This window comes from Denticeps clupeoides, unplaced genomic scaffold, assembly GCF_900700375.1.
Source record: "Denticeps clupeoides unplaced genomic scaffold, fDenClu1.1, whole genome shotgun sequence".
NCBI lineage: Eukaryota > Metazoa > Chordata > Actinopteri > Clupeiformes > Denticipitidae > Denticeps > Denticeps clupeoides.
The window spans coordinates 791,614-817,175 of NW_021629784.1; the positions used below are offsets into that span (position 1 = coordinate 791,614).

Genomic DNA, 25,562 nt, shown 5'->3' on the forward strand with positions numbered 1-25,562 from the left:
GACGGCGCCAGCACCCACCTCTGACGCGTCCACTTCTACAACAAACGGAAGGGTAGGATTTGGGTGTTGAAGAATGGGGGCGGTGGTTAAATGACGACACAAAGATTTAAACGCTTGAATGGCCTCCGGGGTTAGGCGAAACGGACCTGGTGAAGGTTTGGTGAGAGCAGTGAGGGGTGCTGCGACCGTACTGTAGCCACGGATGAAGCGACGATAGAAATTTGCAAACCCAAGAAACCGTTGCAGTTGCTTCAGCGTCGTGGGTAGGGGCCACGACGCCACTGCTTCCAGCTTCTTGGGCTCCATGGCCACACCCTGGGACGAGATGGTGAAACCCAGGAATGTGGTGGAGCGCTGGTGGAAGGAGCATTTCTCCAGCTTACAGTACAGTCGGTGGGCGAGCAATCTCTTTAGTACTGCTCTCACGTGTTGAATATGGGATTCCAGAGTGGGTGAGTAAATGAGTACGTCGTCCAGGAAGGCATACACCCACCGTCCCAGCATGTCCTTGAGAGTATCATTGATGAACTGCTGGAAGACGGCGGGTGCGTTGCATAGACCGAATGGAATGACAAGGGATTCAAAATGACCAGTGGGGGTGATGAATGCGGTTTTCCACTCGTCGCCCTCTCGGATACAAATCAGATTGTAGGCCGACCTGAGATCCAACTTCGTGAAGTATTTGGCTCCCGAGAGGGCGTCAAGGGCGGTGTTGGTTAGAGGTAAAGGTGTTTGATTTTCAACTGTGATTTTATTGAGTCCACGATAGTCCACACACGGTCGCAGGCCACCATCCTTCTTTGTCACAAAGAAGAACCCTGCCGCGGCCGGGGAAGTCGATGGGCGGATGGTGCCGTTTTGAAGCGCCTCTGCCACAAACCGCTCCATGGCCAATTGCTCTGCCTTCGAGAGGGAGTAGAGATGTCCTTTCGGGAGAGTGGTTCCTGGCAGCAGGTCAATGGCCATGTCGCCTGGTCGGTGGGGAGGCAGCTGGGCAGCTTTGGCTGGACTGAAGACGGTGACTAGGTCGTGATAGCAGGAGGGGACATGGTCTAGGACAAGACGGGTCGGTTCTGGGTTCGAGGAGGCAGACAGGGAGGGCTGTGGCAGAAGGCAATGGCGATGGCAGTGCGCTCCCCACTCCAACACCACGCCCGATGACCAGGAAAGGTGGGGTTCATGGAGGGACAGCCAGGGGAACCCGAGGAGGAGTGGTGAGGTGATAGTATTGGTCACTAAAAACTGGATCTTCTCATGCGAGTCGAGCCGGAGATGAAGAGGGACCGTGCGGTGAATGATGGGTCCTGCGGAGATAGGATGACCATCCACGGAGGTGATTGTGAGAGGACTTGGGAGGAGTTCCAGGGGAATGTGATGTTGTCAGATGAAGGAGTGGTCTATGAAATTTCCAGCCGCCCCGGAATCCACAAAGGCTGTGGTCCTCTCCAGGACGGCCGGGAGAGTGAGTCGGGAGGTCGGTGGCATCAGATGTGGAGGAAGGGGCCTAGATGGCCGCGCCGTGCTGATCTGCTGGGTGTCCCGTCTCCCCGGACGAATAGGGCAGGTCAGGCGGATGTGTGAGGGGGAAGCGCAGTATGCACACAAACCCTCCCGAAAACGTCGTTGCTTCTCTTCAGGCGTGAGGGTTGTCCGTCCCAGCTGCATGGGTTCCCCCCTATGGTCTGACCATCTCACCACGAATTCGTGGGGCCAGTCCCTCATAGTACATCATCCGGAGGGCGTGGTCGCCCAGCGGAGTCTTTGCAGCCAGGGTCCGGAATCTGGCGGTAAACTGGCTGACCGATGAGGTACCCTGGCTCAGATGGTACAGCTGCGACGCGACGTCTTCCACACCGTTCGGATGACAGAAGGTGATTTTTAATTCCTCCACGAATTCGGCATATGAGAGAGACGCAGAACTGGGGGAACTAATTTGCGCAGCCGCCCACTCTGCTGCGGAACCACCGAGCCGGGTTAGTAATAAGGCGATGCGGGACCGGGCGCTGGCGGCTAGGCTGCAGCTCGAAAATCAACGAGAGAGCGGTGAGGAGCACCTCGCTGCTCCCCTCGGTCCCGTTCCAGTGCTCTGAGAGCGGCAAACTGGGTTCGGGAACCGCGGGGGGGCGAGGGCTCTGCGCCACGCGCGCCGCTTCATGCTCTCGGTGCGCGGCAGTCACCTCATGAACGCGCTGCCGCAGGAAGCAAACCTCCTGCGACAGACTTCCAAAAAGATTCTCCTGCCGCGCTATTCGATCGCACAAAGCAGCGAGTTGTGAAGCGCGTAATTCGGGCTCAGTCATTCTGTAACGCGAACCGGGACCAGAACGAGAGATACGTGTAGGAGGAAACGAGAGACCTCAGTGCGGTGGGACGCAGGGAGGCAGGTAAGTTCCTCCGCGTTAATCTGCGAACGTGGACGGCGCGAGCCGCAACACCACACTGATGTTGTCGTTCGCGTATTAAGACACAAGACAGGGCAGGACAGGGTGACAGGAAGGAGTTCGTGGATCAGGAGAACAGAGAGGACAGGTACGGTCTTACTGGGTTGAAGGTTTTCGGGGCCGAGTCGAATGGCGTGCGTAATTCAATGACTGAGCAGTTGGCAGCTGCTCTCCAGCCTAATATATAGGAGTCACGTTACCTCGTTTCCGTGTTACTCCCGGTCACATGATGGAATCATGTGACAGCAACAAATGTAACAAGATTCACAAATATATGTTATAATACCTTTCACAAATGCATTTATCGACTCCAAAACAAATTTACGTGATGCACAAATGTTAGTTGAAGTTGAGCTTTATTGTCATTTTAGCTACATACATGTTAGACAGAACATAGTGAAATGAAAAGTTTTTCTGGAACCTGGAACAATTAAACAAAGTTACATACTGACATAAAGTGCCTGTGTGACAGACAAACTGGGCTACATAAAGTGCAAAGTAAAATAGTGCAAATTCTGCTGTGCAAAATGGAACGTTGCATTTAATAGATAATATTACTCAATATAATATAGGTAGTGTCTATGTGTCAGTCCAGAGTTCAAAGTCCCTGAGAGTTCAGTTTTCTGACTGCCTGTGGGTTGAAGCTGTTGCCGAGTCTGACAGTGAGGGCTCAAATGCTTCGGTACCTTTTTCCAGATCACAGGAGGGTGAAGAGTGCATGTGAGGAGTGTGTAGAGTCCTTCACAACGCTGGTGGCTTTCCGGATGCAGCATGTTTGGTAAAAGTCCATTTTGATCTTCTCAGCTTTCCTTACTATATGCTGTAGAATCTTGTGGTCTGATAAGGTCCAGTTCCCAAACCAGACAGTGATGCAGCTGCTCAGAATGCTCTCAATAGTCCCTCTATATAAGGTAGTGGGACATGGGCTTTCTTGGCTGTTGAGCTGGTGATGAAAGTGAAGTGATTGTCATTGTGAAACACTGCAGCACAGCACACAGTGCACACAACGAAATGTGTCCTCTGCTTTTAACCATCACCCTGAGTGAGCAGTGGGCAGCCATGACAGGCGCCCGGGAAGCAGTGTGTGGGGACAGTGCTTTGCTCAGTGGCACCTCAGTGGCACCTTGGCGGCTCTGGATTCGAACCGGCAACCTCCTGATTATGGGAGAGGTTCTCTAATAGATAAGGAACTTTGTATTCTTGACTCTTCACACCAGATCTGTTTATGTTCAGTGGAGAGTGGTGCCTCCGTTCTCTTCTCAAGTCAACAATCATCTCTGTCCATGTTCAGAAACAGATTGTCAACCTTACACCAGTCCGGCGGTTGCACCTTAGTTACAACTCATACATTTAAATTACGTTTTAATCTAAAGTGAAGTGAAGCACCGTCCCCACACACTGCTCCCCGGGTGCCTGTCATGGCTGCCCACTGCTCACTAAGGGTGATGTTTAAAAGCAGAGGACCCATTTCACCGTGTCACTGTGTGCTGTGCTGTGTATCACAATGACAATCACTTCACTTTCACTTCAGAAAATCACCAAGCAACGTCATTATGATGTAATTGATTATGTTCTGCACTGCATCGGTGCAATATTGTCCATGTCTGCATCGCATTGACTCGATTATACGATTAATTTCAACACGCCTAGTGTCTGTATAACTTTATTTGTTGAACACACAATTTTATAACAAACAAAAAGTAAAAATGAAATGTTACTTATGAAATGCTATGCATTGGTCATTCGTTTTTTCGTTCGCTTGTTATTTGGCATCTTCGCTGGTACTAATCATAGTAGTCATAGACATATAGACTGGATGTGACGTTGAATGGAGCGTCTAAGGTCGCGAATGCGTCAACAGAGCCGCCATCTTGGGATGGGCTAGCGCTGCTTTTAAAGGTATTAGGAACAAGGTGGAATACAGAAATAAAGGACCATAAACCATTTTATTGTCTTGGTTCGTTTCAAATGTCAGACATGTATTTACGACCGAGCCTCGAATTAATTGATAGAGAAGCGTTTTTTGACTCTGACTCCTTCTACATGCAGAGTAAGGCACATGCAAACACCACAAAAAGAATTTGAAAGTGGAAGTGTTTGTGATAAGCCCTGTAGCCTTTACGACTCATACATTTTATATATACGTCTTTATCCAAAGCAACTGGCATTTGTATGGGTTTGTAGAGAACTATAGACAATGAACTGTACACAACGCAATACTGTGACAAGCTGTATAAAGTTGTTTTCTGCTGTATGTTGCAAGGGTTAATGTTGTGGGTGATAAAAAGGAGGATCTAGTAGTGCGCTTGCGCACTGGAGTCTGAGTCGGCGGCGTGAGCTGCTGCCATAACAGAAGCTTTTATTGGTTCAGTTCTTATAGATCCGGTAAAAGTCACTGCCTCCGCTCGGTTTGTGGGGGTACAGCGGTTCATTACAATACGTTCGCACGTTATTACAGTAGTACGCGACGCAAAACTCCGGAGTACCGTCAGAGAAGCGTGGTTGAATGAGCTTGGAACCCCGTCCATATATGACGGCGGAATTTATGGCATGAGAGACTGAATGCGACATCTGGTAAAGACACACTACCTCATATGTGCGGAACATATCTCTATTACATTTGTATTACAGTCGTATTTGCTCTCTGCACCTTCATGATCCGTTTCACTAGCGCTGTCTATATTGTTATTCTTGCACTGCTTGACTTGCGCTGCCTGTGTTCCATGTTTGCACTTCATGTAGCTGGTTTGTCGCACACGTGCACTTTATACCAGTATGTAACTTTGCTCAAATGTTACGTGTAGCACCAGGTTCCGGAGAAACGTTGTTTCGTTTCACTATGTACTGTCTAACATGTATGTAGCTGAAATAACAATAAATCTCAACTTCATATATCTATGGGTACTAACTGTCCAAGAAGCCCAGGTGAATGAGCTTGGACCGTCCCAACATGGCTGCTGTTTTCCGTACCACTTGCGCATGCGTACTCAGGACATAACATAACCGTTGCGCATTCGCGGAACATATCCGGAAAGTACGGGTTGTGGAAATAGGCCTAAATCGCATTGCGTACGTCGGCCTTTACGAACAAGATGACTCTCTGAAAATGACCATCTTTCTCTGCTTTACAGTTCTGGTCCTGAAAATCGATCTGGCACGGGGAGGTTTGTGTTTTTATGTACGGCTCAACAATATGTGTGGAATTACATATACACATACTTAAACTGTCATGCGCATGTGTTATGTGATAAATGACAAAATCCAGGCTAAAGAATGCAAAATTGGGTTTATTATGAAGAAAAATAAAGAACAAACTAGACTGACTGGGATAGAATTGTGGCAGCGGAAGTTTTATGGGAGTGGTAAAAAGGCGGAGTCGATCCTCCTCGATGTTTTCGGGTGATTTGTTGTCTGATCCATCGAGTTAAATACCAGTGATTTAAGAAGTTAGATAAGTAAGTACTAACTGGTGTGTCTATTGCGTTTTTCATGCATCCGGGCCTGCAAATTTTCCGCTCCGCCACTGTCTGCTTAACTTAACCAGTTAATTTAGCATTTCGACAGACATCCGCAGATCTACGCGGGGTTTTACAAATATTTTACAAATATTTTGAAAATGCGAAATAATACAGCCGCCCTTTCACTCGACGCGCCTTTTACTGTATGCTACGTTTCAAAATAAAAGTCCCAAATGGACAGACGGCGAATGATTAAATATGAATGAATATAGTGCCTTTCAGTTTGGGGTCGAACTACAAGAGTAAATCCGTGTACATCGTGCACTTTGACACTTGTGAACGCCATAGACATTTTTGAGAAATTCACTTATTTGCCTTATGTGAATCACATTTTATCTTAGGCCCAAAGGCCACATGTTAACCTGCACATATCATGCACTTCGCGTTATTATCCCCCATCGTGTCAGAACTATTCCGCACTCGCTTGCTATTTTGTGTTTCTTTGGTTCTGCCATTTTTGCTCTCTTAGCAAAATCTTTCTTTGGTTACACTTGTTCAATATAAATTGATCAGGGGCCAAGTTCCACCTTGTGTGCGAAATAAGAAGTACAATACAATTGACAACTAATTTTATGTGTGGGCCATATTTCATTATATTTTTAAATTAGCTGCAGGCCAATTAAAATGGATCACATGCCGTAGTTTGGACTTTAACAACATTATAAACAGAAACATAAGTAAGTAAAAAATATACTTATCCCTAAAAATATACACCCTTGTCTGAAGTTTAAAAGCTATTTCCATGACCTTCTATTTGTATTCGACATGTTCTGCAGATTTCATGTGTGACCATTAATATTTTCACTTGCTATGAGTTTGACTGCAGTATTGACACCCCTAGGCACATCCTACATCAGGTATCAGACATTTTAAAAATAAATTTATTCTTTAAACTATTTTAGAAGTACATAATGTAGATCATAACTGGAATTTCATTAATGATGGTAATTATCCAAGTGTGTATATAGATATCTTCATCTCAATATTATATTTATTGTACTACTTTCACAGTAAATAAAATAGTCAGTAATTATTTTTCCATTTGGTTGAGTACAGTGGTTGTGGGGAGATTCTTTATTTTTTATTTCAGGAACCTGTACTTATTAGGTCTTCCTCGCAGTGGTTGGCCTAGGGGGAAACATACCGTAATCAGAAGATTTTCAGTTTGAATCCCGAACCACCGATGTGCCACTGAGTAAAGCACCATCCATACACACTGCTCCCTGGGCGCCTGTCATGGCTGCCCACTGCTCACCAAGGGAGATGGTTAAAAGCAGAGGACACATTTTGTTGTGTCATAGTGTGCTGTGCTGCAGTGTTTCGCAATGACAAAAACTTCACTTTCTCTTTGGTAGCAGATGTCATAATCAGACATTGTTTATTTAAATTTGTTTATTTAAACATTTATAAATGTCACATTTACATCCACAACATAATCAAACATATGTGAAGAGTGCTTCTTACATTAAAGTGCCAAATGTCATATGAAGTTTTGTCACACACACACACACACACACACACACACATATATATATATATATATAATGAAGGAATCAAAAGTATGAAAATATCTTGCATTAATACACATTTATTTTTCTACATTTTCATTAATTTGCTGCTGTACTAAATTTCCTGTTTCTTCCCCAACAGTGATTCATTCCTGGACAGGATTGTACACAGCAACTACAGGAATAAAGGATCTTCCTGAATTTGTTGGTGTAAATTTGTTCGATGATGAAGTGACTGGATACTTCGACAGTAAGAACAACCAGTTTGAGATCCGGCAGGACTGGGTGAAGGAGCTGGGAGAGAAGTATGTGGAGGATCAGACAACGAGCTTCAGAGATTTTACATGGAAATTCAAGGAGAATCTGAAAATGATCATGACTGAATTTTATCAGACTGGAGATCAAGGTAAGATCAACAAGCACCTTCATCCTCTTCAAATCCAAACAGCTCAAACATGATTTAAACTGTGTTAATTACAGTTTAATGTTGCTTCTTTAACTCAAATCCATTTTAACTTAAGTTACTCAACATTTATATAGAAAAAGCTTTATTTGTTGGCCAGGGATGATGCTTCTTCTGTAATCTTACAGAGATTAGTGAAGGCGTTAATCGACCTATTAATTTTCAGCAATGTAAGTACTAGTGGAGACATTCACTTAAACCTGAGTGTCTGCACTACTGATTGTAAGTCAATCTGGATAAGGACCTCTGATAAATGCTTTAAATGTTAATGTTCTAATATAATACAAAATATGATACAAAATCTAAAATTTTAAATTAAAGGGTGTGTAGAAACCTTATTACACCTGAACAAGCCTAATTGTACATTAAAAAGAAATTGAGTTGGAGGTGGAACGATGAATTAATGTCATTAAGTGCCCTGATGGCAACAAATTCAAATCAAATTCTAATTTTATTTGTCACATACAGTCATGCACGGTATGATATGCAGTGAAATGCTTTAGCGACTGCTATAGACCACAGGATTGCAAATATTGCAAGTCTACAATGATTACCAATATTCAAATATTGCAAACTAGAGCTGCAACTAACGATTATTTTAATAATCGATTGATCTGTCGATTATTTTTTGATTAATCGTAGAATCGGATAAAAACAAAAAACAAGAAAAGCATTCATTTCCAACCCTTTATTCAAAAACAGAACCAAATCTTTATAAAGTGCACAAACATGTTGCTCCATGAGCTGTTATATTAATAATAATAATAATAAAATAAAATAAAAATGGACTAACACAAAAAACATACATATTTACATCTGCCAAGTATAGACTTTTTTTTAATAAAGTGCCACCTGAGCTGCCAGAACGATAATTTCTAAAAAAAATAAAGAACAATACAAATCAGAAAATTTAACAGGATTTGTTTGGATGTCAGAACTTGTTCTCTACACTACACTGCAGATGCACACACTCGCAGACGCACACCCTCACAAACTCTCACACCGACACACACACACTGCAAAAAATGCTTTTCTAACTTAGTAGTTTTGTCCTGATTGCAGTTCAAATCTCAAAAAAAAATCTTAAATCAAGATACATTTACTAGACACATGAAATAGCATAAGAAATTATGTCTTGTTTTCTGAAAAAAAACTAAAAATTAAGTGATTATTTGCTTAAAACAAGCAAAATTGTCATGCTTGTCAAGCTGGATGACGGGTAAACATTTACATTTACAGCATTTATCAGACGCCCTTATCCAGAGCGACAATCAGTAGTTACAGGGACAGTCCCCCTGGAGCAACTTAGGGTTAAGTGTCTTGCTCAGGGACACAATAGGTGAGTGTGTTACCCACTAGGCTACTACCACCCTCCGTCATCCACGCGGAGACGCAGAGAACAGTCCGAACGCTGTTTCATCCCCCCTCCACACCTGTAGATGGCGCTGTAAGTCCCCGTCTAGTTCTCCTCTGTGGTGAGTTAAACACCAGCACCAGGGACATTACGTTCCTCACTTCAAAACGGAACAAAAGTAGGATTCTGTAGCGACTTCCCCTGCTGCTGAACTCCCTTCCTCCTTATCAAACACGCGTTTCAGGTGCTGGATCATTGCCGTGGTGCTCCCGTGCCGTGCCATGTCGCTTTTGCATATTTTCGCGCAGATTTCTCTGCCTCCGCCATGTATCTGTCCTCTACCTCCGCTTGTTTCTTTTTATTTTTTTTTGCTCTGTGCTGTCTATGAGGCGCCAAACTCTGCTAGCATCTGTGCGCGAGAGAGACCGCGTGTGTTCACTCCACTCCGCGCTCAAAGTTTTTTTTTTTTTATAATCAAATGTCTCTGCGTCTCGCAACATAACGAATCGATTAGGAAATTCGTTGCCAACTCTTTTAGTAATTGATTTTTATCGATGTAATTGATTCGTTGTTATGCCAAACATAACCAATTATTACACTTTGATGTTTTTAACATAAAATGTGTAACAGTTAGGGTGAAGGTGTGCAAATTAGTAAAGTGAAAGGAGAAGTAAAAAATTTGTGCAAGAGAGGAAAAAAAAAAAAAAAAAGTTCTGGGGAGATTGAGTCCCGAAGTGATTGAAAGTGCTGGAGTGTATTAGAGTTCTGTCCTATGAAGTGATGTGGTTGTTGAGAGCTTGTATAGCCTGCGGGAAGACGCTCCTCCTCATTCTCTCAGTGTTGGACTTCAGCGAGTAGAAACACTAAGGGAACACTAAGTGCTTCCCTGATCGCAGCAGAGAGAATAGTCCATTGTTGGGGTGGCTGAGGTCCTTCACTATCTTCCTGGTCCTTGTCCAGCACCACTTGCTGTAGATGGATTGAAGGTCAGGGAGCTTGGTACAGATGATGCGTCTCGCCTGTCCTGCATGGTGCTGTTCCTGAACCAGGTTGAGATGTTTCCCGTCAGGATGCTTTCTATGGTGCAGGAGTAGAAGCTCCTAAGCACCTTGGAGGGCAGTCTAAAGTGGTAGAGATGCTGCCAGGCCTTTTTCACCACGGTGTTGATGTGACAGGACCATGACAGGTCCTGCGTGATATTAACACCGAGGTAACAGAAGCTGTCCACTCTCTCCACTGGGTTCCTGTTGATGACAGGGGTCTGGTAGGTCCTCTCCTGCTTTGTACTGAAGTCCACTATTAATTCCTTTGTCTTGCTGACGTTCAGGTGGAGATTGTTCCTCTGGCACCAATTCTCCAGATTTCCAACCTCCTCCAGGTAGGCCGTCTCGTCGTTGTCAGGCCCACCACAACAGTGTCATCAGCAAACTTGATGGTGGTGGAGCTAGTAGTGGCTGTACATTCATATGTGTACAGGGAGTACAGCAGGGGGCTCCAGTGCTGAGGGTGATGGTGGCTGAGACATGTCCACCCATCCTTACTGCCTGTGGTCTCCCGGTTAGGAAGTTGGAGATCCACTGACAGAGAGATGAACTGAGTCCCAGGTGCTCCAGCTTGGTGGTGAGTGTGGAAGGGATTATCATGTTAAATGCTGAACTGTACTCAATGAAAAGCATTTTAACATAATTTCCCTTCCGAGTGTCCAGGTGGGTGAGTGCTGTGTGGAGGAGATGAGACATCTGTACATCAGTTTGGACAGCAACAGGATAGAAGCTGTTGTTTAGTGTGTTTGTCCTGCTATCTTTTGCCTGATTGTAGCCGTTGGGACAGGTCCTGATCGGGATGTGAGAGGTCCTTTATGATGTTTTCTGCCCTCTTGAGGTAGCAAGAGCTGTGCAGTTCATCTAGAGAGGTTAGAGAACACCCAATGGTTGAGGGGCCGTTTAGGAAATATTTCAGACTTTTCATACAAATTCACAATAAGCTTTACCCTCAAAAGAGTTGGGCTTTATGTAAGAGTGGACAGAAAAAAGCTATTACTCAGTGTTAATGGAAGAACCCTCCATTTTACCCTCATTTAAACCCTCAATTATAGAAAGACCAATACAGAAGCTAGTCCTGCTACTTGAAAGTGAATAGCTATGACATATACACTCATACAAACATATGGAAAGATGTAGGAGTTTGATTAATGTGGCCAGCAGATGTTGTGAAGTGTGCTGTGCCATGTTCTGTTGTTCACTGGATTACTTTGTCGCCCTATTTGAGCTGCATGTGTATTGGTGAAGATGGTCTTGGCCACTTGTAAAATAACAGAGGAATTGATTGTCATGCTGTATGTTTGCATTCCTTGGTGAGCGCAGCGAGTTATGATTATTTTCATGATGTGTATTTATAATTCTTATTTATGTGTAAAATGTATGGTTCACAGTGTAGTAAAGAAACAAAGACTGGATGAAATGCAGGGATATTCTTAATCAAATTCTGTGATTTTGAGACTGGAGTGGAGGGTCACCTTCCAGCAGGACAGTGACCCGAGGCATACTGCTAAAGCAACATTCAACTAGTTTGAGAAACACATAAATGGTTTAAAATGGCTCATTCAAAGTCCAGAGGTGAATTTGGAGGTGAATACTTTTGCAAGGCATTGAATCATTTCTCCATGCACACACACAACATTACCCCCTAGTGGTAAAATCTAAATACACACTCGACACACACAGTGTTACAAGACTCCCCTGTATGAGCAATTTTATCTTTGCTGTAGACTTTGTCTAACTGCTTATATTCTTTTGCAGAAAGAGGCAAAGAAAAATAAATAAAATAAGAGTTAATATAGACTAAAATATATTTGATGACGGAGGTGAGAATGTTGAACACAAGGCTGGAGATTCTGTCATGCTGATTGAGTTACATAGCAGACTGTGTGCTACAAAAGGAGGGTGATGCTTGAAATCATTGTTTTTCCTCTGTTAACCATGGATACCTGCAATCATTGTGTTGCATGCAAGGCAAGGATATTGCTGCTATTAAGATTTATTTGATCATTTAATCAAATAAGAGGTTGTTGTGAAGAAATCTTTATGGTGCTCTGGAAAGTCCAGCAAGCGCCAGGACCATCTCCTACAGATGATTCAGGTGTGGGATCGAGGTGCCACCAGTGCAGAGCTTGCTGCAGGAATGGCAGCAGGCAGGTGTGAGTGCAACTGCAGACACAGTGAGACTTTTGGAGGATGGCCTGGTGTCAAGAAGGGCAGCAAAAAAGCCACTTCTCTCCAATCAAGGACATACTGATATTCTGCTACAAGTTTGTGATTGGACTGCTAAGGACTGAGGTGAAGTAGGGCTGAAACAATTATTCTAATAACTCGAATGATTCGATAAAAAAAAAAAAAAAAAAAAAGGTGCTCGAGGCTTCGTTTAATTCGTCACCAAAGTCCATCTATTATCGTATCGCTCCCGCCGAGCTACGCAGTGCGGTATCATTGTTCTACACTGACTGTTTTAACTGACGCACATTTCAGAGATTTAAGGAGGTGCGATTTATTGGCTGAAATTGCATAAAATGTCTAAAGTGTGGGACCATTTTACGCTGCGTGGACAACGTAGTGCAGTGTATACACTGTAAACCGGACCTGGCTTACCATAAAAGTACTTCGTCAAAACTACAGCACCTTAACCGAACAAATCCTCAAGTAAACCACACCTCTCCAAGCGGACTCGGAACGTCTACAAGGTATCATATTTTTATGATTGCTAACTAACATTAGCGCTTCTTAGAATGTACATTATTTGTGTTATGAGTTGATAGTGATGAGGCATGATAAGGCATGAGATCTCGCTCGTGTAATTCATCCCTCCTCATTCATGTACATCATGAATGTTTCACAGAAAGGTTGATTAAATGGGCTTAGTTCTGGAGCCAGTAACCCCAAAAAATTTAAGCTTTGATCTAATAAAAGTATTGAGTTCATGTTGCATAACACACTATAGAGTTGTCTAAACACGCAAAAGTATGAGTTACTCGACTGATCGAAGAAAAAATCGTCAGAATACTCTATTCTAAAAATATTCGATATTCGAGAACAAAGGGTGAGCGCTACCATCAGTTCTGTCTCATGCCAACAGTAAAGCATCCTGAGACACTTCATGTGTGGGACTGCTTCTCATCCAAGGAAGTGGGCAGAACACCCAAGGAAGAACACAGCCATGAATAAAGAACGGTACTAAAACATCCCCCAACAACAACTTCTCCCAACCATCCAAGAACAGTTTAGTGAAGAATAATGCCTTTTTGAGCATGATTGAGTGCCATGCCTTAAGCCAAAGTGAGAACCAAGTGGCTTGGGGAACAAAACATTATAATTTTGGGTCCAAAAATTGAGAACATGTGGTCAATCCTCAAACAAAAAAAAAATACTGACAAACTCCAAGCACTGATTATGAAGGAACGGGTCGCCATCAGTCAGGATTATTTGATGTAATTGTCAAGAAAATACTTATAACAAACTTCAGTACACCACAGAAACAACTGACAAAAATATCTATAAACACTGAAGCAGCAAACTAGTATTTGTGTTATTCTCAACTTTTGTGAAAGTGAAGGGATTGTCATTGTCACAGCACTCGGTGCACACGACTTGTTTTGGCCATGACTGTATACAGAAACTAGGGGAGGGAATTGGCAAGGACCTCACAATATGATATTATCCCATACATGGGCCACGATACGATTACATCACAATATTGTGATACATACATGGCTATATTTTGGGATATTCTTTAGTTCATTGAAAATGTAAAAACATCTGAAATGCAGCATGCTGTGTACAATCTGGGTGGATGACAGTACATTACATTAATAATTCAGCCAAAACATAACTCAGAACTGAATTGTAACTTTATTGTCTTTGCACATTAACAAACTGAAGTGGTGAAAATAAAAAAAATTAAGATAAAATGTGTAAGATTGGAAACAAGAACTTTAAGTACCCAGTCAGTTATCTAAGGCTGGTGTGGTACTTGTAGAGGGCCAAGCTGAAATTTGTACACACAAAAAATAAAGTGCATATGACATAGACATTCCTTATCGGTGAACACTAAAGAAAGCAAAGCGGTTAGATTCATGTTAATGAACTGAACTCAAACATTATTTGCATTGTCCACTTCACTAAACATGGATACAAAATGTGAGGCAAGGAGGATGACAAGTTTGTTTGCAGCGTACTTTGTTTTTTTCGTATATCTGGATGCTTTCTGCTCAAATCGGTGGTGTTGTCTGAATATTTCACAGAAATGTGACACAGATTGCAAAATGCATTTTCTTTATTCAAGTTCATACTACCTATTTTTACATGTTCAATAGACCACTTTAATGACAATCACTGTCGTGTTTTGTGATTTCACTCTGCATGTAATTCCAAGTATTAATTCAAGTACCCAGCTGTACAGCGCCATCTACCAGTGGAGGTTGTAGTCACACTCTTACCTGTTCTGATCTCGCTAAATGTAACACTCAACAGCACCACCCTGTGGACTGAATTTGTGTACAAAAATATTGATATTTGGTGTCCCTGTAGCAATACAATATTAGCAAGATATACAATGTAAGATATTGCAATATTATTCTGTATCAATTCTTTTCTTCCACTTCTAACAGAAACAGTGGAACAGTGACAGCGCAGTGATGAAACATTAAATGACCGTACATGCACATGACATAGCAGGATACATTTAGGATGTCAGGGTGGTAATAGCCTACTGACTCGCCTATGAACCCAGGTTCAAATCCCACTTAAGCAAGCAAGACACTTAACCCTAAGTGTCTCCAGGGGGACTGTCCCTGTAACTACTGATTGTAAGTCGCTCTATACACGTAAACACAGATTGAAACAATCAGGTAATCAAGCCAACAGACAAACTCAACTCCGGTTTGTAAACATGGATCCGGCGCACTCCAAGTGAGGTTCAAATTAGGACAAGTTACTGCTTTTTTTTGATAATTAAACTGGAAACTGCAAAGCAGAAACACCAATGATTTAAAATTCTTTCTCTCTCTCTCTCAGGAGTGCACACTTTACAGCAGATGTACGGCTGCAAGTTTGATGATGAAACTGGAGCCACAGATGGATACAGTCAGTTTGGTTACGATGGAGCAGATTTTATAAGACTGGATCTGAAAAACACTGATTGGGTTGCTGCAAAACCAGAGGCAGAAATAATCAAGCAGAAATGGAATGGAGGTGAAGCTAATTATTGGAAGATCTACCTGGAACAGGACTGTGTTTATTGGCTTAAGAAGTATGTAATGTACGGAAAGATCAGTCTGGATAGAAAAGGTACAGCAGCACACAGAACAACACAAAGAAACACACAGCAGGACTGATATGTAAAATCAGTAGGGATTACTGTTACACAAAGTAACACAAAGAGGGGCAAGCCACACATTGATGAATTTTAGAAAAATATATTTATCAACAAAAAAAAAAAAAGTCATCAGAGACATGGCCACTTGTATCCACTGACTCCGCCCAGTACAATCACAGTGACAAGAAATCAGTTCTTTTAAAGTGTTTATTTTAAATAGAAGATAATCTGATGAGTGAGAAGTGTAGCAATGTGCAAAAGTAAAATGTTGGCTAGATACACAGACGGACATCTTCTTTGCCTTCATTGGCTTCAGGGCCTTTTTCAGTGAATATGTGTTTTGAATTTGTTATAGACCTCTGGTGGATTTCCTTTTTATTATCTCCTGTCCCTCATGGTTTCTCCTTATTTGTGCATTTATAAAGGCACCAGCATAAAGTGCTTTACTTTTTACTATTCTGCCCACTTTTGTCATTTTCTACTTTGTATAAAATTGCGTCCTCCAGGCTTCTGCCAAACATCTGACAACATTTATAAAAGTTATTTTAAATACATTTCTGTTCACTGTACAACATTGTGTAAAACACTTCACATTAAATTTAAAGCACACAGACTGTTTAATTAATTACCTTTTCAAGGATTTTCAGACAATATAGAAGAATGGAATCATGTGAAAACATGCAAATGATCAGTGACAAATAATGAAAAGTGAAGTGATTGTGAAACAATGCAGCACAGCACAGTGCTTCCTTAACCACTAGGCCACCACTGTCCCTAAGTAACAATGAATAAGTGATGAGTAATAATAAAGACATGGATCTTCATATGAAGATGTCCTGTTTCTCTACCAAATTCTGTCCCTGTTCCCCTCCTCTCTTCCTCTCTCTAGTCCCTCCTCAGGTGTCTCTGCTGCAGACAGACTCCTCCTCTCCAGTGGTCTGTCACGTTACAGGTTTCTACCCTGATAAGCTGAAGATCAGCTGGCAGAAAGATGGACAGGACCTGCATGAAGATGTAGATGTTGGTGAGACGTTGTCCAACCATGATGGAACCTTCCAGAAACGTGCAGAACTCAAAATGACCCCTGATGTGTGGAAGAAGAACCAGTTCTCCTGTGTGGTGGAGCAGAAGAGAGGAGACCCAATCCACATGATCCTGACTGGGGAGAAGATCAGGACCAACAGTGCAGGTACAGGAGCTTCTAGCAGGAGCGGTCTAGTCCACGCTATAATCTTGATGTGGTTATTCTTTAGCTCCTCTTTTGTTGCCTTGGCTATATGCTTTGGTTATTTGTGATGCTGAACCCATGACCCATCTTCAGTGTTCTGGCAGAGGGAAGGAGGGCTCTGTACTTGGAGCTTTGGGTCATATTTCTCTGCCTCCCAACACGGCAGTTGGAGTTGATGCCAAAAAGCTTTATTTTTTTTCCCCATGCCTTTTCGGAAATATCTAGATTTTCACTTGCAAACTTAAGATGGGTCTTTCTGAGCAGGGGGACCTTGTAGTGATTTTAGTGTTCACATCATTTACAAGCTCCTGTGTAGTTGTTGGCTAATACTTAATCTTTACAGGGGCAGTGGTGGCCCTTCCAGGCATCATTGCTGGGTCGGTGGTTGCTGCTCTCTGTCTCATCGCTGTGGTTGTTGGTGTTGTGATGGTTGTGAAGAGAAGATCAGGTGAGAGACGCAGCAAACAACATCAGTAACTTCTACACTAAACATGGTGTCATGTGATTGTAAATGTTTTTACATTTTTACTTTGGGTTAATAGTCTTGGGGGGAAATCAACTTTTAAGCATTCAGACACTGAATGGTTTTTCACCACTTCTTTATTTGGTAAAAGATGTCCTATTAACAAATATTTAAAACTTAAAACATATAAAATGTTGCTGATGTGAACATTCGGGTTTTCAGCTAAATGTTTTCTGCTCTTCTAGAACTCTCACGGTGCACCAATCATTCTCTGCTCTCAGTAAGTAATTTCATTTTATTTTCACAATTGTTCATATAGAGCAGAGCTGATTGGGACTTAAATTCTCTGAAAATTAGCAATTATACACAGGAATAATGACAAAAAAAATTCAGCACAGTTATTGGAGAACACAATGCACAATTATTATCAAACCACATTATGTGTCACATGATCCAACATACACAAAGCCCCATCCCATGGTTTTGTTTAATTTTGGGACAGAATGAAATTAACATCTCTCCTGGGTGAACATCGTCCTCACTGTAGCACTCCCTTACGGTCCCTTCTGCAGACATACCTGAAGTACATCAGAAGATAAACACACATGACTTAGTGAAGTGAAATGATTGTCATTTTGAAACACAGCACAGCACAAGGTGACAAAAAATGTGTCCTCTGCTTTTTTAGTGAGCAGTGGGCAGCCATGAAATGATCTGTCAGGAAAGCCATGTGCTTTCTTGAGCAGGGGGACCTTGCAGGCTGCAGGATTTCAGTCCTTCGTGCAATAGTATGTTACCAACTGTTTTCCTGGTCCCAGCTGCCTTGAGGTCATTGACAAGTTTCTCCCAAGTAGTTCTGGGCGGGTTCCAAATTGTTCTTATTATTATGGTGAGATGTGTGTGGAGCTTCAGACCAAGGGAGACTGGCAGTCATTTTATGGTTTGCGAATTCTCTAATAATCGCAACCAACTGTTGTCAATGTCTCACCCAGCAGCTTGCTGATGGTCTTATAGCCCATTCCAGCCTTGTGTAGATCCACAACCTTGTGCCTGACATCCTTGGAAAGCTTTTTGGTCTTGGCCATGGGGCAGTTTGGAATCTGGATAGGTTGATTGTTTCTTTGGAGAGTCGTTTTCTAATCAGGACGCTCCCAATGTCAGGTCCTCACCTGTATAAAATAGAACTGGGAGCCAGAAATCTTGATTGCTGGGGGATCAAATACTTATTTCATTCATGAAAATGCAAATATATTTATAACTTTGTTTAAATGCATTTTTTGTTGTTATGTCTCTCACTGATCAAATGAATTGAAATTATAGAGATCATTGTTAGTGGCCAAACAGTAAGTCTACAAATATATATTTGAATATTTGCTAACTGCATGTCTCCTGTTTCCCAGCAGACTCAAGAAGTGACACCCACTGACCCAAATGCTGATGAAAAAGCAGCACCAGCCACCAATGACACATTGCTGCCAGATCCAGAACCTCCAGACAAAGCTCATCTGGAACATTCATCGCCCGTCTCTCTCTCGCCTTCTCATGCTAGTGTTCTAGTAACTGATCCTGCACAACCACAAGTCAATTGCTAATTCCAGGGTTTCTACAAATCCTTAAGAAGTCTTATATTGGATTTTCCAAAATTAAGGCCTTAAATATAATTTAAAAAGGACAAGTTATCCTTGGGGCAGTGGTTGGGGTAGTGGGTATGAAAACAGACCTGAAAATGGTTTGAGTCCTGAAACCCCAAGGTGCCACTGAGATGCCACTGAGCAAAGCATTGTCCCCACACATGGCTGCCCACTGCTCACTAAGGGTGATGCAGTATTTCACAATGACCATTACTTCACTTTCACTTTAAACCCAGGGCTTCTAAATCCAGGAGTTAAAGGGCTTAAAAATACTGCAGACCCAATAAATCAAATTAAACAAACCTTCAATCTGTCAGTAGTTCGCTGGTCAGTGAGTGACCTGACCGTATATCTAAAAATCGTAGCACTAGGGATAATAAAACAGCAGTCCAAGCAATGAAACACACCTCATGTTAGAGCTGTAAATCTATGCTTAAACTTGCAAATCTTGGCCACTGTTGTCAGGTAATTTTTAATTATAACAAAAGAGATGTGATAATGGATGCTGGCCTCTGGCAATTTATGTTTTAAACCCATTCATTTCTTCACACATTTCCTTTCCCTCTTAGTCTAGCACTCGCAGTGCCAATCAGATTTTAAAAAAAAATTCCCCATGACTATATATTTATTTCACATTCCAAAACTGAGAATGCCTGAGAAATTCTCTTTTCAAATTCAATGACTTTTTCAGGTTTTTAATTACTTGGAACCCTGATTAACCCTGATCTCATATTAACTAAAACAAATACACAAACAAACAAAAAAAACGTTTTTTTCACAAATGTTGGTTATTCATGAAGTGCCTACTTGTGACTGTGAGGTTTCTGTTGTGGCCTGTCTTTGCAGAGTTTGTTAGTGTTAAATGTATAAATGTAGCCTCGTGTCTAGTCATTGTTTTGTGAGTTGTTTGTCCTTTTTCCTGCCATTGTGACAGTTCTATTCTGCTCCATGTAAATGAATTTTAATGCCAATATGCACCCTGAAGATAAAACATGTTTTATTTAACAGTTATTTAGTTATGTTGACTGAACACTTATAGTTGAGAGTGCTGGATGGTAATTTTGGAATTGATATGATTCCTTTTATAATTTGTTGACAATGTGTCATCTGTATATCTAAATTATTCACACCCAGAGAGAACTAAAGCATAACATAAGCATGAATTCACTCGAACTCTATGACAGAGCATGTTTGAACATGAAAACAGAGAAGTGTGTTTTTATTTATTTGTTTGTTTGTTTGTTTGCTGGTTCAACTGGTTCTTTGTTGTATGAAAAGTACCTGCAGTGAACCGCTGAAGTTTAAGGACCTTGAAGTGGAGAAATGAAACACAGCATCCAGTCACCAACTGTTAAATGGAGGAACATGAAAAACTCGTCACCACAGTGCATCTGTTTAATATTTTTATCTTTTTACTTTCATATGAGATCTGATTATTTCAAATGAAAGTTTTTTTTTTATGCATCATTACATAATAATAATAGGACAGAGTGGGTGTGTGTGTACCAGCCCAGAGTAGAAGCATTTATGTGTTTGTGTGGCAGTCCTCGCGAAGGACAGAGCAGGCAGTCCTTAGCAAGGCATGGAGGAGTTTATGAATGCACTGAGCCGGGGGGGGGTGGCGGCAACCATTTCTACTGTCATCCTTAGGTGATTAGTGGCATCAATTAATACAGGGATCAATACAGAGAAGATTAGCATGACCCATGTGAAAAGGGTGACACGCAAATCTGTGTTGATTAGTGACTAGTTATTAGCCATTAGTTGTATTGTGTTTGTTAAGTGTTTGTATGGCTGTTGTAAGAATGGACATCGCGGGAACCTGCTTTGTCTTGCATAACAGATGTCTGCAGGGGGAGGTGTGGCATTCCTGTGTCGACGGTTGTGGGTGAAGATTCGACACCCCGGTTTTTACATGCCTTTTGTCCGACGTCAACGTGCGAAGTATCAGCCGTCAGGACCGCCCACCCTCTTTGTCTTCCCCAAATGGGAGGCACCGGGGGCGTGACATCAGAAACAACAGGTTCTGATTGGTCAGTGACAACTTCCTGTAGGCCAGTGACAACTTCCTGTAGGCCAGGGGTATAAAAGTCTGCTGACATGTGGAAAAGGAGGGCTCTGAGCTATCTTGCTCAGGGGGGTTTCCCTCGGAAGCCGGAAGGCTTCTGAGACTTTTATCTTCCCCTCTCTTTCTCTTCTCCCTCTTTACTCTTTCTTCTCATGTTTACGTTCTCTGTAACCTTGGTACCTTTTTACATTCAATATTCACATGTAACTACAATAATTATTTACCAGTGTTAATAAATTAGAAACTGTTCATTTTTAACCTCTATTGTGCCATGCCTCTTTCTGCCAGGTAACATCAAATTGGAGTGGTTCAATACAGTGCTTTGTGTGGAGGGAGAAAGAGTTTTTTCTACTCACTCTTTTCTCTTCTCCAACACCACATGGTCTTCATTGTGTATTTTACAAATGGTGATCCCGACGTGATACCTTTGCTCGGATGTGGATCTGTGACCGTAAGTCTCTTTTATCTAAATTTTACTGCATAGGGAGGAATAGAATCTATGTGCTTTAATTTAAATAAAAAGGATCTACATATCCTAAAAAGCCCGGGACCGTAGAAACCGAGGCATTTCTAAATCCAGATCCACTCCGACAAGGTATAAAATGAACATAGACTAATTACTGTATCACTTACAATGTGGCATGTAGATATGACTGGCACAATAGATGAACCCACAAACCAAACTGTAATAACCAGGATTTGTGACATTTTAGATTACCGGTATTACATTGAACATCATAAACCATGTCCCACGGTGAACAATTTGATAATAACTGATCAGGGATTGGAAATTGCACTGTTAATATTCATTGTTTACATTTTAAATTCATGTTCAGTATGATCAACATGTTAAGGATCAGAATTTAAATTTATGTGAAACTGTTTCTCTCTCTGAACACCTCAACAATGCCATAATCTCAAATAATAGCTTTTAGTGATAAAGGTGTAATTCTCTAATCACATGGCAACAAGCGGGATTTTATTTGTGTTTATTTTTCCGGCCACTGTTGTTGATTGAACTTCGTTAGCCGATGCAAATTCGCAGAGTTATGAATTCCCTAATAAAGGTGTAATTCTCCAATCACATGGCAACAAGTGGGACTTTTTTATTTTATTTATTTTTCCGGCCACTGTTGTTGATTAGACTTGATAAGCCAGTGCAAATCTGCAGAGTTATGAATTCCCTGATATCATTTTAAACCTCCCACTATATTTACATGTTTTTTGCATTACAGTATCTGATCATTGTTGTCATTTGTTTTTCTGGTTTGGTTTTAATGTACGATGAACACTGTTTTTCTACATGCACAATCTGTATGCAAACCTCATCACACTCCAGACAAAGAACCCAACCAAGTGTGAAAAGCCCTGGATCAAGTTGAATATTCTATGTATGCTGCTGTGTTTGATCTATGTCAAGAAGGCAGGTTTCCCTACAAGTGTGACCTCAGACGCCTGAAGATCGCAAAGGACACAGAACCACAACAATCGGCTACATTTGAATTCCCGACTGACCAGGAAGCAAGCAGATACACAATCATGACCCAATTGTGATCCCCATGGACCCTGAATACTCGAGTGCCCCAGGGGATCAACCGGCCGTCTGTAAGAATGGACATCGCGGGAACCTGCTTTGTCTTGCATAACAGATGTCTGCAGGGGGAGGTGTGGCATTCCTGTGTCGACGGTTGTGGGTGAAGATTCGACACCCCGGTTTTTACATGCCTTTTGTCCGACGTCAACGTGTGAAGTATCAGCCGTCAGGACCGCCCACCCTCTTTGTCTTCCCCAAATGGGAGGCACCGGGGGCGTGACATCAGAAACAACAGGTTCTGATTGGTCAGTGACAACTTCCTGTAGGCCAGTGACAACTTCCTGTAGGCCAGTGACAACTTCCTGTAGGCCAGGGGTATAAAAGTCTGCTGACATGTGGAAAAGGAGGGCTCTGAGCTATCTTGCTCAGGGGGGTTTCCCTCGGAAGCCGGAAGGCTTCTGAGACTTTTATCTTCCCCTCTCTTTCTCTTCTCCCTCTTTACTCTTTCTTCTCATGTTTACATTCTCTGTAACCTTGGTACCTTTTTACATTCAATATTCACATGTAACTACAATAATTATTTACCAGTGTTAATAAATTAGAAACTGTTCATTTTTAACCTCTATTGTGCCATGCCTCTTTCTGCCAGTTAACATCAAATTGGAGTGGTTGAATACAGTGCTTTGTGTGGAGGGAGAAAGAGTTTTTTCTACTCACTCTATTCTCTTCTCCAACACCACATGGTCTTCATTGTGTATTTTACACTGTTTATTGTTGTTGGTATTTATTTTTGGTAGAAATGTTACGAACCGGTCTAGGGGCTCCGGCCCATAACAAAAGAAAGGACACAAACGTAAACCTACTAAGACGAAACGGATAATTTTAACAAGTATTTTATTAACAACTAAATATATAAATGAAGATGAAATACATAAGAAACGCATTACAACGAATAACAGCAAACAAAACAGAGAAAAACAAACAAACACTGAAGCAGGTCGACGCAACAAGTTGCGTCGCATGCTAGGGGAAGCGCAGGGGAAACCGGAAGTGATGTCAAAGGGAAATGGTAGGAAGGCGGGAAGGGTGGATGGCACGGCAAGCGCAGCCCCGAAAAAGGAGACTGAGGCTCCTTTTATTCCGTCTGTCCCACAGCCGGAACAGGTGGGCTCAATTTATCACCAGGCACCTGCAAAACAACACAAACACAGCACAGAAACACACCCCAATATACCAGGACGTAACACCATCCAGTGCTTTCCGCTGGCGCCCGCACTCACCACGACTGGCTGCCTTTTGCCATCAGTAGGGGCAGATAGAAAAATTAAACTGATGCACATACTCAACAGCAGAGACGAGCTGAGATCCCACCATTATGACAGTCGGGTTTTTACGTGATGTAAGTACCTACTTAGTTCAAGCTGCTAAGTACAAAAAAACTATTACTAAATTACTAATTACTAGAGGTACGATTACTAATACCTGTGTGGTTCAAACTTCAGGCCCCCAAATTTAGAAAATCAAATGCCTTGTGGTAGAGGACGTTGCAGAACGAGCCAGATTGATTTATGTCAGAATTTTGGTCCTTGATGGGTTGAATTATTAAATTAACAACTTGAGGGAACTGAAAACAGTGCTTTAATTTCCAGATTATAAGTGCAGTGCAGCTTCTGTCATTTGCTGCTTGACAGTCCGAGATTTGAAGCTGTCATCCACCCCCATCATGAAGAGACTGTTAGGGTAGTAGTAGCCTAGTGGGTAACACACTCGTCTATGAACCAGAAGACCCAGGTTCAAATCCCACTTACCATTGTGTCCCTGAGCAAGACACTTAACCCCAAGGTGCTCCAGGGGGACTGTCCTTGTAACTACTAATTGTAAGTCGCTCTGGATAAGGGAGTCTGATTAATGCTGTAAATGTAAATGTTAAACTATGTAGACCAGGAGTCACCAACCCTGGTCCTGGAGGGTCCTTGTCCTGCACATTGTTGTGTTTAACCTTCATTCAGCACTCCCGATTCAACTTCTGTTATCTTGAGTTGAATGAGGTCTGGTGGAACATGGAAAGATCTAAGATGTGCAGGACTGGTGACCCCTGATGCAGACGTTTGACAAAAAATTTAATTATTCCAGTATGTTCTGAGGTGTGGTGTACAGTACATTATAACTGATGTCACAGTAAATCCGACAAGTTGACAGTTATTTTTCTTTATCAAGTACAAGGTTTAGAATTTACTGTTTTCACTGTGCTGCAATTTTACAGCATTACCACAAGGTGGAAAAATGAGAAAACATAATATTTCCACTCCTACCTCTGAAAAGAACAGATCATATGTTTTATTTAATTTGTTAGTTATACTTTTATCAAGCGCTGAGTTGCCTTTCTTCTGTAATTTGTGTTATTACAATATCAATATCACTGTGTATAAATAAACTCATAGGCCCAACATTATTTCCTTCCTACTCTTCCTACTTTTATTTCTGAATCAGAATCGTGTTTATTGGCCAAATATGTACAAGCACATTCAAGGAATTTGATTCCGGTAGATGGTGTCTCGCAAGTACAGTGTAGAAGAAAACAACAAAAAAACAACAATTTGTAAGGACGTGTATAAGTGTTATTTGTACAAGATTTAGAATATGTTTATATGGTTCATAAATATATATACTGAATATATATATATGTGTATGAATGTAAATAGGTCTATAAGTCTGTATAGATGAACAATGTGCAGTACAATATAATAGACAAAAAATCTAAATGTCACTGGCCGAGTTCGGGGACGCATTTGCAGGCATGCTTGGAGCGGGGGGACAAGTTGTTGTATGGGGAGTAGACACTGGACGAGCTGGGGAGAAGGACCGGAGATGTTTGTTTGGGGAGAGTTAGGCCGGAGGTGAGTTGGGACGGGAGTGTAGTCGTGGACGCGCGGCAGGGAGGGAACTCGGGCTCCGTGGGGGGTAGCGGGGAAGGAGGCTAATCTGGAG

General features: G+C 42.1%; 1 protein-coding gene and 1 pseudogene across 2 annotated transcripts; both read left to right on the top strand.

Annotated features, from left to right (window-relative positions):
- The first annotated feature begins 5,426 nt into the window (after positions 1 to 5,426).
- On the top strand, positions 5,427 to 19,983 carry LOC114774174 (HLA class I histocompatibility antigen, B-38 alpha chain-like). Of its 2 annotated transcripts, none has more exons than XM_028966083.1 (7): positions 5,427 to 5,605; positions 7,610 to 7,873; positions 15,350 to 15,622; positions 16,540 to 16,839; positions 17,222 to 17,326; positions 17,587 to 17,621; positions 18,742 to 19,983. In XM_028966083.1, the coding sequence occupies exons 1-7, from the start codon at positions 5,548 to 5,550 to the stop codon at positions 18,931 to 18,933; spliced, it is 1,227 nt and encodes a 408-aa protein (XP_028821916.1). In that variant the 5' UTR covers positions 5,427 to 5,547; the 3' UTR covers positions 18,934 to 19,983. The 2 variants fall into 2 exon arrangements, with proteins under 2 accessions (XP_028821916.1, XP_028821917.1); XM_028966084.1 differs by having other exon boundaries at positions 5,428 to 5,605; positions 18,745 to 19,983.
- Positions 19,984 to 20,611: 628 nt separating this feature from the next.
- Positions 20,612 to 20,724, top strand: LOC114774274 (uncharacterized; annotated as a pseudogene).
- The last annotated feature ends 4,838 nt before the right edge of the window (positions 20,725 to 25,562 follow it).